At 64.0% G+C, this 14,521-nt stretch overlaps 2 protein-coding genes across 6 annotated transcripts; both read left to right on the top strand.

Annotated features, from left to right (window-relative positions):
• Window positions 1-7: 7 nt before the first annotated feature.
• On the top strand, window positions 8-2,144 carry ATP5F1D (ATP synthase F1 subunit delta). The gene is made up of 4 exons (XM_006050505.3): window positions 8-156; window positions 778-931; window positions 1,417-1,505; window positions 1,596-2,144. The coding sequence occupies exons 1-4, from the start codon at window positions 16-18 to the stop codon at window positions 1,716-1,718; spliced, it is 507 nt and encodes a 168-aa protein (XP_006050567.1). The 5' UTR covers window positions 8-15; the 3' UTR covers window positions 1,719-2,144.
• Window positions 2,145-5,124: 2,980 nt separating this feature from the next.
• MIDN (midnolin) lies at window positions 5,125-14,521 on the top strand. Of its 5 annotated transcripts, XM_025292777.3 has the most exons (10): window positions 5,266-5,281; window positions 5,373-5,500; window positions 6,476-7,109; window positions 8,135-8,222; window positions 8,409-8,471; window positions 10,452-10,580; window positions 10,665-10,970; window positions 11,147-11,294; window positions 11,516-11,761; window positions 12,427-14,521. In XM_025292777.3, the coding sequence occupies exons 3-10, from the start codon at window positions 6,877-6,879 to the stop codon at window positions 12,702-12,704; spliced, it is 1,491 nt and encodes a 496-aa protein (XP_025148562.1). In that variant the 5' UTR covers window positions 5,266-5,281; window positions 5,373-5,500; window positions 6,476-6,876; the 3' UTR covers window positions 12,705-14,521. The 5 variants fall into 5 exon arrangements, with proteins under 5 accessions (XP_025148563.1, XP_025148561.1, XP_044804521.1 ...); XM_025292778.3 differs by lacking the exon at window positions 5,373-5,500 and having other exon boundaries at window positions 5,125-5,281; window positions 11,150-11,294; XM_025292776.3 differs by lacking the exon at window positions 5,373-5,500 and having other exon boundaries at window positions 5,125-5,281.

Below are 14,521 nucleotides of genomic sequence, written 5' to 3'. Positions count from 1 at the left end.
TGTCCGCCAGCCATCATGCTCCCTTCCGCGTTGCTCCGCCGTCCGGGTTTGGGCCGCCTCGTACGCCAGGTCCGCGCCTACGCCGAGGCTGCCGCTGCTCAGGCCCCTGCCGCGGGTCCGGGACAGATGTCCTTCACCTTCGCCTCACCCACGCAGGTTCGGACGTCCGCGGTGCTCGGGACCCCATTCTGGACCCCTCCCCCATGTGGCCCAGGATCCGAGCCCCCAGTCCTCAGGTCGGCGACTCCCACTCCAGACTCGCGCCCCTCCGCGTGATCCGGGATGCGAACTCCCAACCCTCAGGTCGGAGACCCCCGTTCCAGACCCTCGCCCCTCCTCCATGTGGTCCGGGATCCGAGCCCCCAACCTTCGGGTCGGAGACCACCCGCATTCTGGACCTGTGGTCTGGGATCCGAGCCCCCAGTTCTTGGGTCGCCTGCCCTCAGCCCCTATTTCGGCATGCATTCGTCTTCGCGAGGTTCAGAACCTGACCCCCTTAACCCTTCTGCCGAATTCAGTGTCTCCTCCCCTGGCGGCTCGCTGGTGGTGCTTTAACCGTATCTGCTTCCGCGAAGGCTAAGGTGTCTGGATTTCGTCCTCAAGTAGAGGAAGGTGCTGTACCCCTCCAAAACATTGGCCGCAGCGGAGCCGCCTGTGCCCCCCTCCCCCGCCCCGCACCTATCAGTCCTGTTCTAGTTGTTTAACTACAGAGGACACCGACTGCTGGGCCTCGAGGGACTGGCCTTAGGTGACCCTTTCTTCACGTGTGTTCTCTAGGTGTTCTTCAACGGCGCCAACGTCCGCCAGGTGGACGTGCCCACGCAGACCGGCGCCTTTGGCATCCTTGCAGCCCATGTGCCCACTTTGCAGGTCCTGCGGCCAGGCCTGGTTGTGGTCCACGCTGAGGATGGCACCACCTCCAAATACTTCGGTGAGTCGAGTGGGCACAGAGAGAGTAGGGGACGCACGTCTCAGCAGAGTGTTTTCAGTTCTGTTTTCAGGTGGCAGCTTGAGAAAGGGCGCCAGGGACATAGACCGCCCCCATACGGGCAGTAGTCCAGTTGTGGTTTGGGATGTAACTGCTCAGCAGTTGGGACTGACAGACTGGGGAAAGAGACCTAAGAGTGCTGTCTGGCAGGCGCCTTTTGGAGAAGGGGTCCTTGGTTCTGTAAAGGTCTTTCACAGCATGGCTCCTGTCCAGCACTGGAATTCAGCTGGGGATCACCCCAACTTTAGCTCAGCTGCCGGGCAAAGAGAGGGGTCTCTGTCTCCGTGTCCAGCCCCCAGCGGATGCACTTGTTGGCTGCCTGTCCACTTGTGTGCTGGGGCCTTTCAACGCTGGAGCCAGGTTGTAGGGTCAGCCTCCCAGCCTCACAGGGGCTGTGGGGCTGACTCTCAAGCTCCCTCTTCCTGCAGTGAGTAGCGGCTCAGTCACAGTGAATGCTGACTCCTCTGTGCAGTTACTGGCTGAGGAAGCTGTCACCTTGGACATGCTGGATCTGGGGGTGAGTGTCCTGGGGGAAGCAGGGGTTTGGTGGGAACAGGTGCCGGGCTGGGGTCCCTGCTCAGCCCTCACCCACCCCCACCCCCTGCAGGCAGCCAAAGCGAACCTGGAGAAGGCACAGTCGGAGCTGTTGGGGGCAGCAGACGAGGCCACTCGGGCTGAGATCCAAATCCGCATCGAGGCCAACGAGGCCTTGGTGAAGGCTCTGGAGTAGGCGGTGCCTGCCTCACACTGGTCCAGCTGGGAGACCTGGTCGGAGCTGGGCAAGGGTGGCCTGGCATGAAGACCCAGCTCCCCATGGGTGCAGGCTGACAGGGAGCGGGCCTGCGTGAAGCTGTCCTGTTAATAAGCCACCAGGGGGCAGCACAGTGCCAGTTTCTGCCCAGAGCGCCCCTTGGGGCCCTACCCCTTTTCGCTAAATAAACCCAGGGAAACAAGCCAGCTCTGGCAGGTTGGGTGGCTGGGGGCAAACTGGGACACTTGCCCTGCCCGCGAGGAATGCTGTCCTCCTGGGGGATTCTCCTGCCATCTGCACCACTGCTCTGCCCCTGCAGTGTCTGCTGCAGAGACCGCTGCTCCTAACCACCTCCAGCAGACAGCCTGCCCCCTGCCCAGCCCGTATTAAAGACCTAGGATCCAACTTGTTTATGCTGATTTTATCCTGCTTGGTGGTGGGCTCCGGATTCAGCTCAGCGTCTCGCTGGCTTCCTGTGTCTGCCCACTGAGGCGGGGTGCTGAATGCTAGCTTCAGCTTTCCTGGGGCCGCAGGCTGTGTCCTGAAACATCCTGAGTGTCTGCAGTAAGCTGGGGGGGCGGGGACACTGCTAGTAAAACCAGGCTGGGTTCTGGCCTTCATCCCGAGAGGGTGGGGACAGGCAAAGGTCATCAAGCTGGGGCTGGGGATGGTGGGCAGGGGTGTGGTTTGCCACTTGTGGGCTGGGCCTGGGCCGCCCAGAGGACAGCAGGGCTCTACCAGGTTCCAGACTGACGTGTGCCCCGCGGGCGCCCCGCCCTAGCTGCCCTGGGAAGGGGCTGGCTTTGCCTGCTCCCATGGAGGCCCCGCCCTGTGTTCGCCTGGCCTGTGGGTGGCCCCAGCTGGCTGGGCGCCCAGTCCCTGGTGGTGTTGGCACCTCCGTGGCACCCCGGCCCCTGGAATGGCCCCAGATGGGTGGGGTGGCTGGGCGGGGGCGGTCCTGGCACCTGGAAGCTTCAGTGCTATCCCACCTCCTTCAGCCAGTCACTCCTTTTTTTGTAACCGAGGGGTGTCCTGGAGCTGGCTTCAGATGGCCGGCAGGAGTCGCCTTGCCCCCTTCCTGGGTCTGGGTCCAAGCAGAGCGGGCAGGGGATTCCAGGGGAGTGAATGTGTGGGAGAGCTCGGGCCTCCCTGTGTGTCACTGGCAGCCAGAAGGTGACAGAGAGGCCACTCCAGGGCTCTTCATTGGTACGGATGGGCAGCGTGGTCTTGTGTCATGGTCCCGTGCGAATGACTGTCCCACGGCTGTTTCTGAGGCTTGGTGTCCCGGGAGCTGCCATGCCAGCTTGCAGCTCTGAAGCGGGCATTTGTCCAGGCTTGATCCTTCTGGGCAGGTGAAGCCCAAGCAGCCGGCCCCCACTTGCCCAAGAACCCCCAGCTCAGATAAAGCTGGAACTGCTCTGGGGGCTCAGGTGCAGCCCGCCCCACCCCTCCGCCCCCCGGCTTAGGGCACAGGTTTTCCGACTCCTGGCCAGCTTCTTATCTGGTTTATAAATAAGAGTGAGGACACGGCAGGGGGCCTGCGGAAGGAGACCATCGCCGACCACTGAAGCAGCGGCCCTGATACCAGGGAACCTGCCTCCGGCATTCTGGGACTGGGACATAGCTGGGCCCCACAGTGCAGAGCAGGCCCCCTGAGGGATGGGCAAGGCTTGGAGCCTGGCCTGGGGACCCCTGTGCTGATAGACTGCAGGGATGGCCGGCACAGGCCAGGTCTTATCCTGGGGTCAGGGCACCCGGGGTGGGAGTGGTCACAGGGCCAGGAACCAGGGACCATGACCCCCTACTGAGAGTGCAGGCTAGGTGGTGCCCAAGGGCTCATCTCCTTCCCGGGAAGGGATGCCCTCATATCTGGAGTGTGCTCGCAACCTGGGACCAGCAGCCAGGTGAGAGGGGTCTTCTGAGAAGGAGAGCCTGAAGCAGGCTGATCTGGCATGTTTATCAACTTGGACTTGAAAAGCCAGGCAGGGGCTGGTCCCCTCCTGTGTGTGTGACCTTCAGGGGCCCCATGCCAGGACCAGCCCACTCCCCTGCAGGCAGAGGAACCCAGCCAGGTGAGATCAGAGACCCACCTGAGGTCTCCACAACACCCCCACCCAGTGCCACCTGCTCACTTGAGGGTCCCACCTGGCCTGCCCGCCCTGGAGTCCCACTGTGCTCAGATGCTGCGGCTTCAGAGCCCACGTCCCCCATGCTGCTTCCCTGCTCTCCCTGAATGTAGGCCAATGGCCTGGTCCCACACCTGACCTTGGGGCCCTCTTTCAAGCCTCTTGTGCTTGTCGTGGACTTGCTCCTCCCTGGAGGTCTTCTGTCTCTGGCAAGCTCTTGTCCATCCCTCAGGCCCAGCCCTGATCCTATGTGACTGGGAGTGTCTGGGTGTGCCTGTGACAGGGTGGGGGGCAGAGGCTGGGGGGCCTTGGGTGGGAGCAGGATGAGGACTGGCTCCATCCTAGAAAGGAGCACAGCCCTGGGAGGGGCCCCAGGGCAAGGGTGGAGGTGGAGGTGGTTGGGTCAGATAAAGGGAGGCGCAGATAAGGGGATAGGGGTGGCCTGGGGTCCCCCTCCTCTGGACAGAGAGGGCCCTGCCCTCAGTCAGGGTCACCCTTAGAAAGCCTACACGAGGCAACCTGCAGGGACAAAGCTGCAGACAAACCAATGGCTGTATGCTCTCGGTTTCATCACCTGTAAGATGGGTAGGGTGAGTACACCCACAGCCAAGGCTGGACACCAGCAGGTGAGCTAACCTAATGGGCTGATGTTGATCGCCAAGCTTAGGTGAGGGCCCTGTATCCCTGGGGTTCTGGAGAGACCTGCTGTATTTTACTCCATACCACAGGATCTCATAAAGGTCACTGCCCTCCAGAGTCACAAAGCCCAGCAGGTAATGACGGATGCACAGGGCAGGCCTGGAGCTGGTGAATCGCTCCATAAATACCCTCTGAGGTCACCGTTAAGGGATGCAGGAGGCCAGGGCAGCTGGCTGGGGCACCCCCACTGCAGGCAGGTGACTCGGGCCTGTTTTCCTGGACGCAGGCCGCTGACTCAGGCACCCTTTCCCGTTCCCCAATGCTGGCGCCCCCAGGCGGAAGCACCGGGCCTGGGGTAGCAGGAAAGGGGCGGGGCAACAAATCCAGCCGTGCACCCCAAAACCCTATGGCGGGGGCCGGAGTGCGGGTGCCCTCAGTCGTCAGCGCTGCCGACCGTGACCCTTGATTCGTAGCATTCAAGGAGGGCTACACCCCCCCTCCTTCCCCCCGTTTAAAAGGGCGAAGCTTAGGGGGGCGTGTGGCCCAGGCCGGACGGTGCCCCAGGGCCCTGGCCGACAGGCAGGGGCGGGGGCCAGCCTGCGTCATCGCCCGCCCGGCCCCCCGCCCCCTGGCCACCTAAACTCCACCCCGAGGGAAGGCGGTGCGGATAAAGGCTCGGGGGCCGCCCGTTCAGCCCCAGACCGGCTCCGCCACCGTGTACTCGTCCCGGACGTGGGTACACTCAGGACAGTTGGGACCTCGGACGGGCCGCTCCCGGTGAGTGGGGGGCGGGACCTCACTGGCCGAAGAAGAGGGTTCTCACTCTAAGCTCTTAAGGGTGCCCTACTTTTCTTTGTTCTTTGAGCAGGCAGGGTTCAAGGTGTCTCCAACCCTGGGGAGCCCCTTGGGAACCGGAATGGGAAGGACTCGGCGCTGCCGGCAGAGCCCAGTCTGGACCTCTGCCCCCGCCCCGCCCCCGGGGCACTCCCACTCCCCGTGAGTGACCTTGAGTTAGTTTCCGTTCTGGCCTCTGTTTCTCCGACTGTGTAGCCCCAGTCTACTGACACAGAGGCTTAACGCTCTTGGGCTCCCTTAACGCCCGCAGTCCCGTCTGACTGCCCCCTACCCCGGGCTGAATCGGCGCCCCCTGCCCGGGTCTCTGGGCAGCGCTCCCGGGCGAGGCCGGCAGAGGGCGCGCCAGCGCTGCTGACTCACCGCAGCCCCGAGCGGCGCGCGCGGGCGCAGCCGGGGACGCCGCGTCACGTCACGGCTCGGGCGGGCGCGACTCGGGAAGCGGGCCCGGCCCGCGGGACGGGGGTGGGACGCGAGGTGGCACAGGCGCGGGAGGGGCCGTCCGGCAGCGGCCACGTCACCGGAGTGCAGGCCCCGCCCGCAGCTCCACCCCGTGCAGGGGCTTCAAACTTCTCGGGAGAGTGGGCGCCGCAGGCCGACCCTGCCGCGAGTCCTTCAGCGGAGACCCAGCCATGAGGCGCGGGGATCGCGTCCCGCTTCCGCTTGCAGCGGTTTCCCGGACGGGCACAGGGGGAGGCCCCGGCTTCCTACTCTTCCAGCTTTGGGCCGCCGCCTTATACCACGGCAAACCACCCCAACCCGGGGTCTAGGGCCCCGAGCGCCCCGCCGCCCGCCCTTTGTTGAGGGTCCCGGCCTTATGAATGGCTGCGGCGGGGCGGGGCGGGGAGGGGGCGGGCCGGAGCGGCGCCGGCCCCGCCCCCGCCGCACTCCGCTTGGCCGCCGGGGCGGGGGCGGGGAGAGGGGCGGGCACACGCGGCCACGTGGGGCGGTGCCTCGGTGGCTCCCATTGGCCGGACCGCGCTGCCGGCTGGGCTTTCGGCGCACGCTGATTGGTCGGCGCGGGCCGGCGGAGTAAGTAGTGAATGGGAGGGGGCGGCAGCCCCGCCCCTCGGAACGTTGATACATTATAACTTTTTTTTCTGTTACTTTCACCCCCAGATCCTCTGGCGGCGGCGGCGGCGACGGCTGTTGCTAAGGGAGGGGACGCGAGGGGAAGCACGGCCCGAGTAGCAGACATCCTTGAGCGCGGCTGGGTGAGCGGCGCCCCCTTCTCTGGGACCCTTCCCCGAGCCGCCGCCCTGTAAAGGAGTTGGGAGTGTAGTCCCTACCTAGGAAGGCGCCCCGGCGAGCCGACGCGACCTCGGAGCTCCACTCGGATTTCTGATTCCTGATTCACCTTCCACTCCTGGGAGCTTCTCCAAAGGGACGCTCGGTGCCCTCCGCTTCCAGGGACGCAGAGGAAACCAGTTTGGGATCTCTTCCCCCAACCCGCCCTGCCCGGAGGCGCGGCGAGAATTGGCGGCGCCCCGCGGACCCCAGCCCCTCAGCGCGGGCCGGGGATGGAGCCGCAGCCCGGCGGCGCCCGGAGCTGCCGGCGCGGGGCCCCCGGCGGCGCCTGCGAGCTGAGCCCGACGGCCGAGACGGCGCCCATGAGCCTGACCATCCACAGCACGACAGGCACCCGCTACGAGCTGTCGGTGCCCCCCGACGAGACGGTGGATGGGCTGCGCAAGCGGCTGTCCCAACGCCTCAAAGTGCCCAAGGAGCGCCTGGCGCTGCTCCACAAAGACACGTAGGTACCGCGCGCCCCCAGCCCCCGCGTCGCCCCCTCGGGCCCCGGCCCCGGGGCGGGAACAAAGAGCGCGCCGCTCGGGGAAGGAAGGGGGCGGCCAGACGGGGGACGGGGGCGCGCCGCGCGCTCACGGGCGCCCTCTGCTCGGCCTGCGTGTCTCGGCCCCCTCCCCCGCCCGGGGTCGCTGCACAAAGGCGGTTGCGAGGGCGCCTCGGGTCGGGCTTAGGCGGCGTCCCCCACGGGAAGGCAGGAGGCCCGGAAGGAGCAGGGGGTCCCAGCTGCGGGGGTGGGGGACTCTGCGGGGGCCTCCTCTGCCTGCGACCCGCTGGCTTCCGCATCTGTTCAGCGGCCCCCTTTGCGTCTGGCTGTTTCACCCCCCACTCGCGTCTCTCTGCCCCCCTTTGTTCTCGCCACCGATTCCTCTCCGCAGTCTACCCCTCCCCCCTGCCATTTAAATCGCCTCCAGGCCGGGGAGCCCTCCCTCCGCGGGCCTCCGGGGACACGCAATGTCCATCCCCAGCGGAGGGGCCCGGTGGGGGAGGGGAGGGTGGGGGAGGGTCTCCTTTGTCTGAGCGGCGGCGGCTTGCGCCTGGGAGGGAGGGAGGGAGGAGGGGAGCCCGCCCGGCAAAGCCCCGAAAGGCTAAGCGCTTGGCCCGCAGGGACAGCCCAGGCCCGGGTGGTTGAATTACAAGCGGGCGGCCCCGGGGTTGGGGGAGGGTGCCAAGGGGCGCGCTGTGCCTGGATGGTGAAAAAGTGCCTTGCTGAGGCGCAACTGGAGTGTCCCAGTCCAGAACTGGGGTTCCTTGGAATAAGGGGTTTGAACTGCCAGCATGGGACTGCCAGGGTCTGACCTCCACCCTCCAGACAAACTCGGGGCCCTGGATCTGGAAACCAGGAAGGGGTGGGGGCGATGGACTTCTGTCTCTACCACATAAGCATAGCCCTCCCCCGCGGACTCTGCTTCCGAGTCCCTGCCTTGTCTCGGCGGCGGCATAGCCTCACCCTCTTCCTTCCTCCCCCCTCAGCCGGCTCAGTTCGGGGAAGCTGCAGGAGTTCGGCGTGGGGGATGGCAGCAAGCTGACGCTCGTGCCCACCGTGGAGGCGGGCCTCATGGTAAATGGCTGGGGCAGCGAGCCCCGAAGCCCCGCGTTAGCAGGCAGCCCCCTCCCCTGCGAGCACACCCCCCAGCACTGACACGGAACCCCGTCCCTGCAGGGCTGCCCACCCCACCCCACCCCACCCCACTCCTCCTCAGGGCCCATCCTCAGGGTCTTCTCTTCTTCCTTCCTCTCTCTGTAGTCTCAGGCCTCCAGGCCAGAACAATCTGTGATGCAGGCCCTGGAGAGCTTGACGGAGACCCAGGTAAGATGCGCGCTAGCGCCCTCCCCACCCCTGGGGGCAACCGGTGGAGTGCCCAGCCACTCCGGAGAGCTTTGGGGTTGTTTGTGCTCCCAGGAGGCCTGTGGGAAGGGGAGGGGACGCGCCGCTCCGCCTTCGTGCCAGCTTGGCCTGGTCACCCAGCTTCCTCTTCCTCCTCCCCGCCCCCCCAGCACTTTCCACCTGACCTTGAGAGTCTTCTCTCCCACGGTGGCCTCCATGGGGGAGGGGGCCCAGCTTTCACAAGCCTGCCTGCGGGGTGACCTTGGCCCATGCTCTCACACCACTCCCACACACCCGGGCCTGCGTCCCCAGCCCCACCAGCTTTGTCGTGGAGCTCCCCCTGCCCAGACTGCGGTTTCCCCAGAGCAACATTTCTGATAGGGGGGTAGTTCTGGGTGACATTCCTTCCGCCTTCTGTGACCCCATTGTGAGGGGTGGGGAGTCACCCTACCCCTCCTTCCTCTGGCCTTTGTTCTCTGCCCCAAAAGGGGGAGGGGGTGGGGGCGCCCAGCCCTGGGGCCAGCACAGCCCAGACAGGATGTTAGGAAAATATTTAGTAAGCGCGGGAGGGCGATGAGGAGGAAGGCTGGGGCTGGCCCACACAGGGTTCCCGGTTTTGTTGCAGCTTTTTTTTTTTTTCCCTCCTTTCCTCATTTTTCTGGCAGTGGGGCCCTCCTCCCAGGAGGGTGACACAGGCCTCAGCTATCTGCCTGCTGCCAGGGTGGGGGTGGCAAGTCCTCGGCCTCCCTGGCTGGGCTGGCCCCCGGCCTCAGAACCTGCTCAGCGGCTTCCCTTCCTCCTGCCCCGAGGCCCTCGCCCCCTCCCCGGCGTGCTGCGTCCTGCCCTTGCCAGCCGGCTAGCAGGGGAGGAGGAGGGGCCCTGGGAGCTGGGTGGTCCTCCACTGGGAGGGGCACAGGAGTTGGGGGAGAGCCGGGAGCCAGCTGGGGGTGTGCTTTCTGGGGCAGATGTGACCTGAGCTCCCTGCTCCTGGGGAGGGGGGCGGTGCTGTGGTTGGCAGGGGGCCCCTGGGGCGTGTTGGGTTCACATCCGCCCCAGGGTGCCTGCGTCAGGAGGGAGTCGGGGAGGCGCTGGGCGGAGTGACTGGGCTCCCAGCACTGCTTCCCTGCCTGGCACCAAGTCATGCCTGCCCCTTCGCCCTCCCCTGGGAGGAAGTTGCAGGGTGGAGTTGGGGGGGCAGCCACTCTTACAAACCCACCCAGGCCCTTTCTGCAAAGGGCATCTCTGGGGCCGGGGAGGGCACATGCAGAAGGGGCTGCAGGGAGTGGGGAGTGCACTCTGTCCGCCTCCTTTGCCTCCTCCCCATGGCCCCCAAAGTAGGGAAGGTTACACCAGCCGCTGCCAGCAGAGAGCAGGGAGGAGGAGGTGGTTCTGAGTCATCCCGGCCTGTGTCATTTCTCAGAAACCTCCACCCCCCCCCCCCACAATCCCGGCCCCTGGGGAGAGCGCAGTGCTGGCGGGCCCCCAAAGGAGGGGTCCAGTGCAGATGGGGGGATCTTACAGGCTCCTCACCTGCTCCAAAGGGGTTGCCAAGTTGGAGATTCATGTTTGCATGGGCTGTATTGAGGCCTTGGGGGACTAAGGCCACAGAGTGAATGGTCAGGGCCCCCCCACTGCTGGCAGAGGCAACGCCTCCCCCTCAGCCTCAGCCCCGCCCAGGACAGATAAATATTTATCTTGAGAAAGCAAAGGTTAGGACAAGAATTTGTCCAGGAATTCCACCCACTCGCTGTCCGAGTAGTAGCTTAGCTGGGAGGGGGCCTGAGCCTAGCCCCTGCAGTGTGCACAGGCAGAGAGAGGGTGAGGAGAGGTGTGAGCTGGGGGTTGTTTGAGAGCAGAGATGCCGTCTGGGCCCCGCCCCCTCTGGCTCGGTTTCCCCTTGAAAGAACCAAGTTGGCCAGGGTGGGCCAGGCCCCCGTCTTATCTGCCTCTGTCCCCCCACAGCCCCCAGCGGCTCCCGACCTGGGCCGGGCTGGCGGAGGCGGCTTCCGGAAATACCGATTCATTTTATTTAAGCATCCGTGGCACCGACAGGGACCCCAGAACCCACAGAGGGGCGGCGAGAGGCCCCAGGTCACACAGCGTGGGGGGCCGGGCCGGGCCGGGCTGGGGACACTGCGGGCTGGGGCCCTAGGCTTGACGGGCCTCTCTCTGCAGGTCAGTGACTTCTTGTCAGGACGCTCGCCGCTGACCCTGGCGCTGCGTGTGGGGGACCACATGATGTTTGTCCAGTTGCAGCTCGCAGCCCAGCATGCCCCGCTGCAGCACCGCCACGTGCTGGCTGCTGCTGCTGCCGCCACCCGCGGGGACCCCAGCATGACCACCACCCCTGTGTCCTCTCCCTGCCGGCCAGTGTCCAGTGCCGCCCGTGTCCCCCCAGTGCCCACCAGCCCTACCCCCGCATCCTCACCTGTCACAGCCGGCTCTTTCCGCTCCCATTCAGCCTCTACCACCTGCCCCGAGGTGAGTCTGGGGAAGGGTGCAGCAGGAGGACAGCAGACCCCCAGATATGTCTTCTGTATCCAGAATCCCATAGTTGTCCCCACAACCTGGGCTTGCATGGTATGGTGGGTGATCTGGCCCTGAACCCTAAGGGTTACCCTCACACCCCAAGCTCATGTGCCCTCCTTCCCCATCAGCAGATGGACTGTTCCCCTGCTGCCAGCACTGGTGCCAGCCCCACATCCCCCACTGGGAGCAGCCCCACCTCCCGCTCCCGCAAACCTGGCGCAGTCATCGAGAGCTTCGTGAACCACGCCCCGGGGGTCTTCTCAGGGACCTTCTCTGGTAGGTGTCAGAATGTCCTCATGAGCGGTAACACACACACTAGGGATGAGACGCTCCCTGGGGTGGCCATGTACATGCCTGGCTATCCGGCCAGCCACACGTCCACTAATGGGGGTGCAAGTGCCCAAGTCAGCCAGGGGTGCCCTATGTACACGTGGAACCCTGCACTGCCAAGGCCACACATCCACCACTGCAGTGTCCTCATCCATGTCTCCCCACAGGCACACTGCACCCCAACTGCCAGGACAGCAGTGGGCGGCCGAGGCGGGACATTGGGACCATCCTACAGATCCTCAATGACCTCCTAAGTGCCACACGGCACTACCAGGGCATGCCCCCATCACTCACACAGCTGCGTTGCCACGCCCAGTGCACCCCAGACCTCGGCCCCAAAACTACCTCCTGTGAGAAGCTGGCGGCCGCGGCCCCGGCCTCCCTGAGCCAGGCCCGCTTGTGCAAGCCCCCGGGTAAGTGTCCCCTTGGCATCCCCCCTCCATGGGTCTCTCAAGGCTCCTCTGTGTGCCTCTTCCAGCAGCTGAGCCCCCGGTGGTGGGGAGGGGGTCGCCAGCTGCAGCTCGCCCTGCTCTGCAGGCGCCTGTAGAGAAGGGAGTGTGTGTGTTGGGGCACACAGTGTCTTTGTGCCCTCCAGAGGGGGCTCCATCCACACTTCCTCCTCACCCCCCTCGGGCACCTTATCCAGATGGTGGGTGAAGCCACTGTGAATGGCCCAGTCAGCCTGAGGGAGGGAGGGGGTTAGCTTCTCCTGCTCAAAGGCAGCTTGTACCCCCCTGCCCCCACAAAACCTGGTTATTCCAGACACATTCTGAGTCCTTCAGAATTGTGAAGTGGGCCCCCGAGCCCAGGTCCTGAAAGGGAAACAGACACAGCCTGAGCAGCTAATGTTTATGACAGCTGAGTCACTAAGGGCTGTCTTGGGCCAGCCCTGCCCTCATGGAGCTGACAGCCCCAGTTGACGGAAAGTTCAGTAGATATTCTTGTCTGGCTCCCTCGCTGGAGGGAGTGTCTTGGGTTGGGCTTGATATCCAGGGGCAGCTACTGGGGGTCCTCGCATTTGGTTGGGACTCTGGCCTCCAAGGGACCCTCAGGGTCATGCCCACTGCGTCCTCTGCAGGGGACCGGCTGCGGCAGACAGAAAACCGAGCCACCCGCTGTAAGGTGGAGCGCCTGCAGCTGCTGCTCCAGCAGAAACGGCTCCGCAGAAAGGCCCGGCGTGATGCCCGCGGTCCCTACCACTGGCCGCCCAGCCGCAAGGCCGGCCGCAGCGACAGCACTGGCAGTGGGGGAGGTGGCAGCCCCAGCGAGGCGGCCGGCTTGGGCCTTGACTTCGAGGACTCCGTCTGGAAGCCAGAAGTGAACCCCGACATCAAATCAGAGTTTGTGGTGGCCTAGGAACCCTGCCCCTCACCCCAGCCCTGGGTGGCCGCCAGCGTGGCCTCACACGGGAGGGCAGGCTGTCTGTCGGTGCAGCAAGAGGCTCCCCCCTCCCGGTTCTGTGTCCTTCTGGTGGTTTTTTTTTCCTTCTTTTTCTTTTTTAAAATTTCAATTCCTACCATGGTTTTCCGAACTCTCCATGGACTTGGGTTCCTGCCTCCTTGATTCGGCTCACACTCCCCGCCCCTTCCTCCATTGCCTCATCCTTCTCCCGACCTGCACTGGGTCCCTCCCGCCCACCTTCCCAAGCTCCAAATATGTAGCAGTCTTTCCAGATGGTTGAGAGAGAGCGGAGACAAGGAAGCCGCCCCCCCCTTCCGTTCTGCCGTCCTCCCCACTCCTTTCAGGTTTAAGTCAAAAACGTAGATGCCTCATTATGCACTTTACAGACAGGGGAGGGGGCCGCAGAGAGGAGAGCCCCCACCGCAAACCCTGGCTCTGAAACCACCGGGCGAGGAACCCCGCGGTCAGGTGCGCGTCAACCGCGACCAAGCCCATGACGGCCAAGGATTGCTTCTTTTCTTCCATGTTCGAACTCTTGTTCCTGATTTCCTTTTCCATGTACCTTTTTCCTGGAAAAGAAAAGCCGTTTCAGGGGAGAGGCTGGCCAGAGCCTGCCTTGGGGTGCGGGCTGGGGTGTGGGACCCTTTCCTGCCAGGAAAGGAAAGGGAGGGGAGCCTGCCGCCAGCCTTCGCCGCCGTCCACGCACTGTGCGTTTTCTCCCACCCCACCCCGTTTTTCTGCGCTTGGGGTATTTATAGACTATTAATTTTCTGACTGAGCCAATAGTGGTTGGGAATCTCTTGAAAAATAGGGAGAGAAATGGCTGGGGAGAGGGGCAGGGATGATGCCCCACCCCCAGCCCTTCCTCCCCACCCAACCTGAGGGATCTGGGCCTGTGGACTGTGTCTGGGGGGCCCTTAGGCAGCCAGGAGGGGCGGGGGTGCTGAGCTGTGAAACCCCCGCTAGGGGCAAAGCTGTGTAGCATTAACCCCCTGTGGGGGGGGGGGTTCGCTGCTGGTCTAATTTGGACCCCCCCCCCACTCACGCCCCTGCCCCAGGGGCATCCCCAGGACAGAGGGGCAGACCTCCCCATTACTGGGGCCATTTCAATGGGGGTGGAGTTATTTTTTCATTCACTTATTTTTTACTGATAATGGAGACGTTTGGGCCCTGCCCCCCACCTGTCAGTCTTGTCCTGGCCCCGCCCCTCTGCTGCGCAACACTCCCCCCACCCTCTGCCTGCCCCTCCTTGTTAGAAGAACCCCAGGTCCTCACCCTACCCCAGGTTATGTGTTTAAAGTTAATGGTTTCAGATGTGAACATCTTGTGTTAACTGTAGCTCTGTACATTTTTTGTGGGGGGGGAAGGGGGGGTGGGAGGGAAGGGGGGTCAGAGGGGAGGGGTCAAGGATTTTGTTTTTATTTTCATTTTTCAAAAAAAAAAAAAGGGGCGGGTTTGTTTTTGAAACGCTGTCTTGGATATCTATTTAATGTGTGTTCTGATGGTTATTATTTTTTTTTTTAACGATTTTTAAATAACGTATGTGCCTCCGCTGGTCTGAGGGTGGAGGCCCCAGGCAGGAACTGTCCACCCTTTCTGCCCTTGGGAGGGCCCCTCCCCAGAAAGCATTACCCATCTTCGGGGAGGGGGGGTCGGGCTGTGGGGTGTCCCAGCACCTTGCGGGAGTTTCCTGTATGAAAACATGAAATTGGAAAAGAAGCCTACGCAAACACCGTGACTTCAAGGAATAAACAGAAAATGAAACAAGTGTA

This window comes from Bubalus bubalis, chromosome 9 (genome assembly GCF_019923935.1).
Source record: "Bubalus bubalis isolate 160015118507 breed Murrah chromosome 9, NDDB_SH_1, whole genome shotgun sequence".
Taxonomy (NCBI): domain Eukaryota; kingdom Metazoa; phylum Chordata; class Mammalia; order Artiodactyla; family Bovidae; genus Bubalus; species Bubalus bubalis.
The sequence above is the reverse complement of the archived record's forward strand: the minus strand, read 5'-3'. Positions and strand labels throughout refer to the sequence as shown.

Bases quoted from the DNA above. Each gene is read 5' to 3' on its own strand.
- ATP5F1D (XM_006050505.3), top strand. From the start codon at position 16: ATGCTCCCTTCCGCGTTGCTCCGCCGTCCGGGTTTGGGCCGCCTCGTA. The intron at 157-777 runs GTTCGGACGTCC...TGTGTTCTCTAG, and splicing joins CCTTCGCCTCACCCACGCAG to GTGTTCTTCAACGGCGCCAA. The intron at 1,506-1,595 runs GTGAGTGTCCTG...CACCCCCTGCAG, and splicing joins TGGACATGCTGGATCTGGGG to GCAGCCAAAGCGAACCTGGA.
- MIDN (XM_025292776.3), top strand. From the start codon at position 6,877: ATGGAGCCGCAGCCCGGCGGCGCCCGGAGCTGCCGGCGCGGGGCCCCC. The intron at 8,472-10,451 runs GTAAGATGCGCG...GTCCCCCCACAG, and splicing joins AGAGCTTGACGGAGACCCAG to CCCCCAGCGGCTCCCGACCT. The intron at 10,971-11,146 runs GTGAGTCTGGGG...CTTCCCCATCAG, and splicing joins CCTCTACCACCTGCCCCGAG to CAGATGGACTGTTCCCCTGC.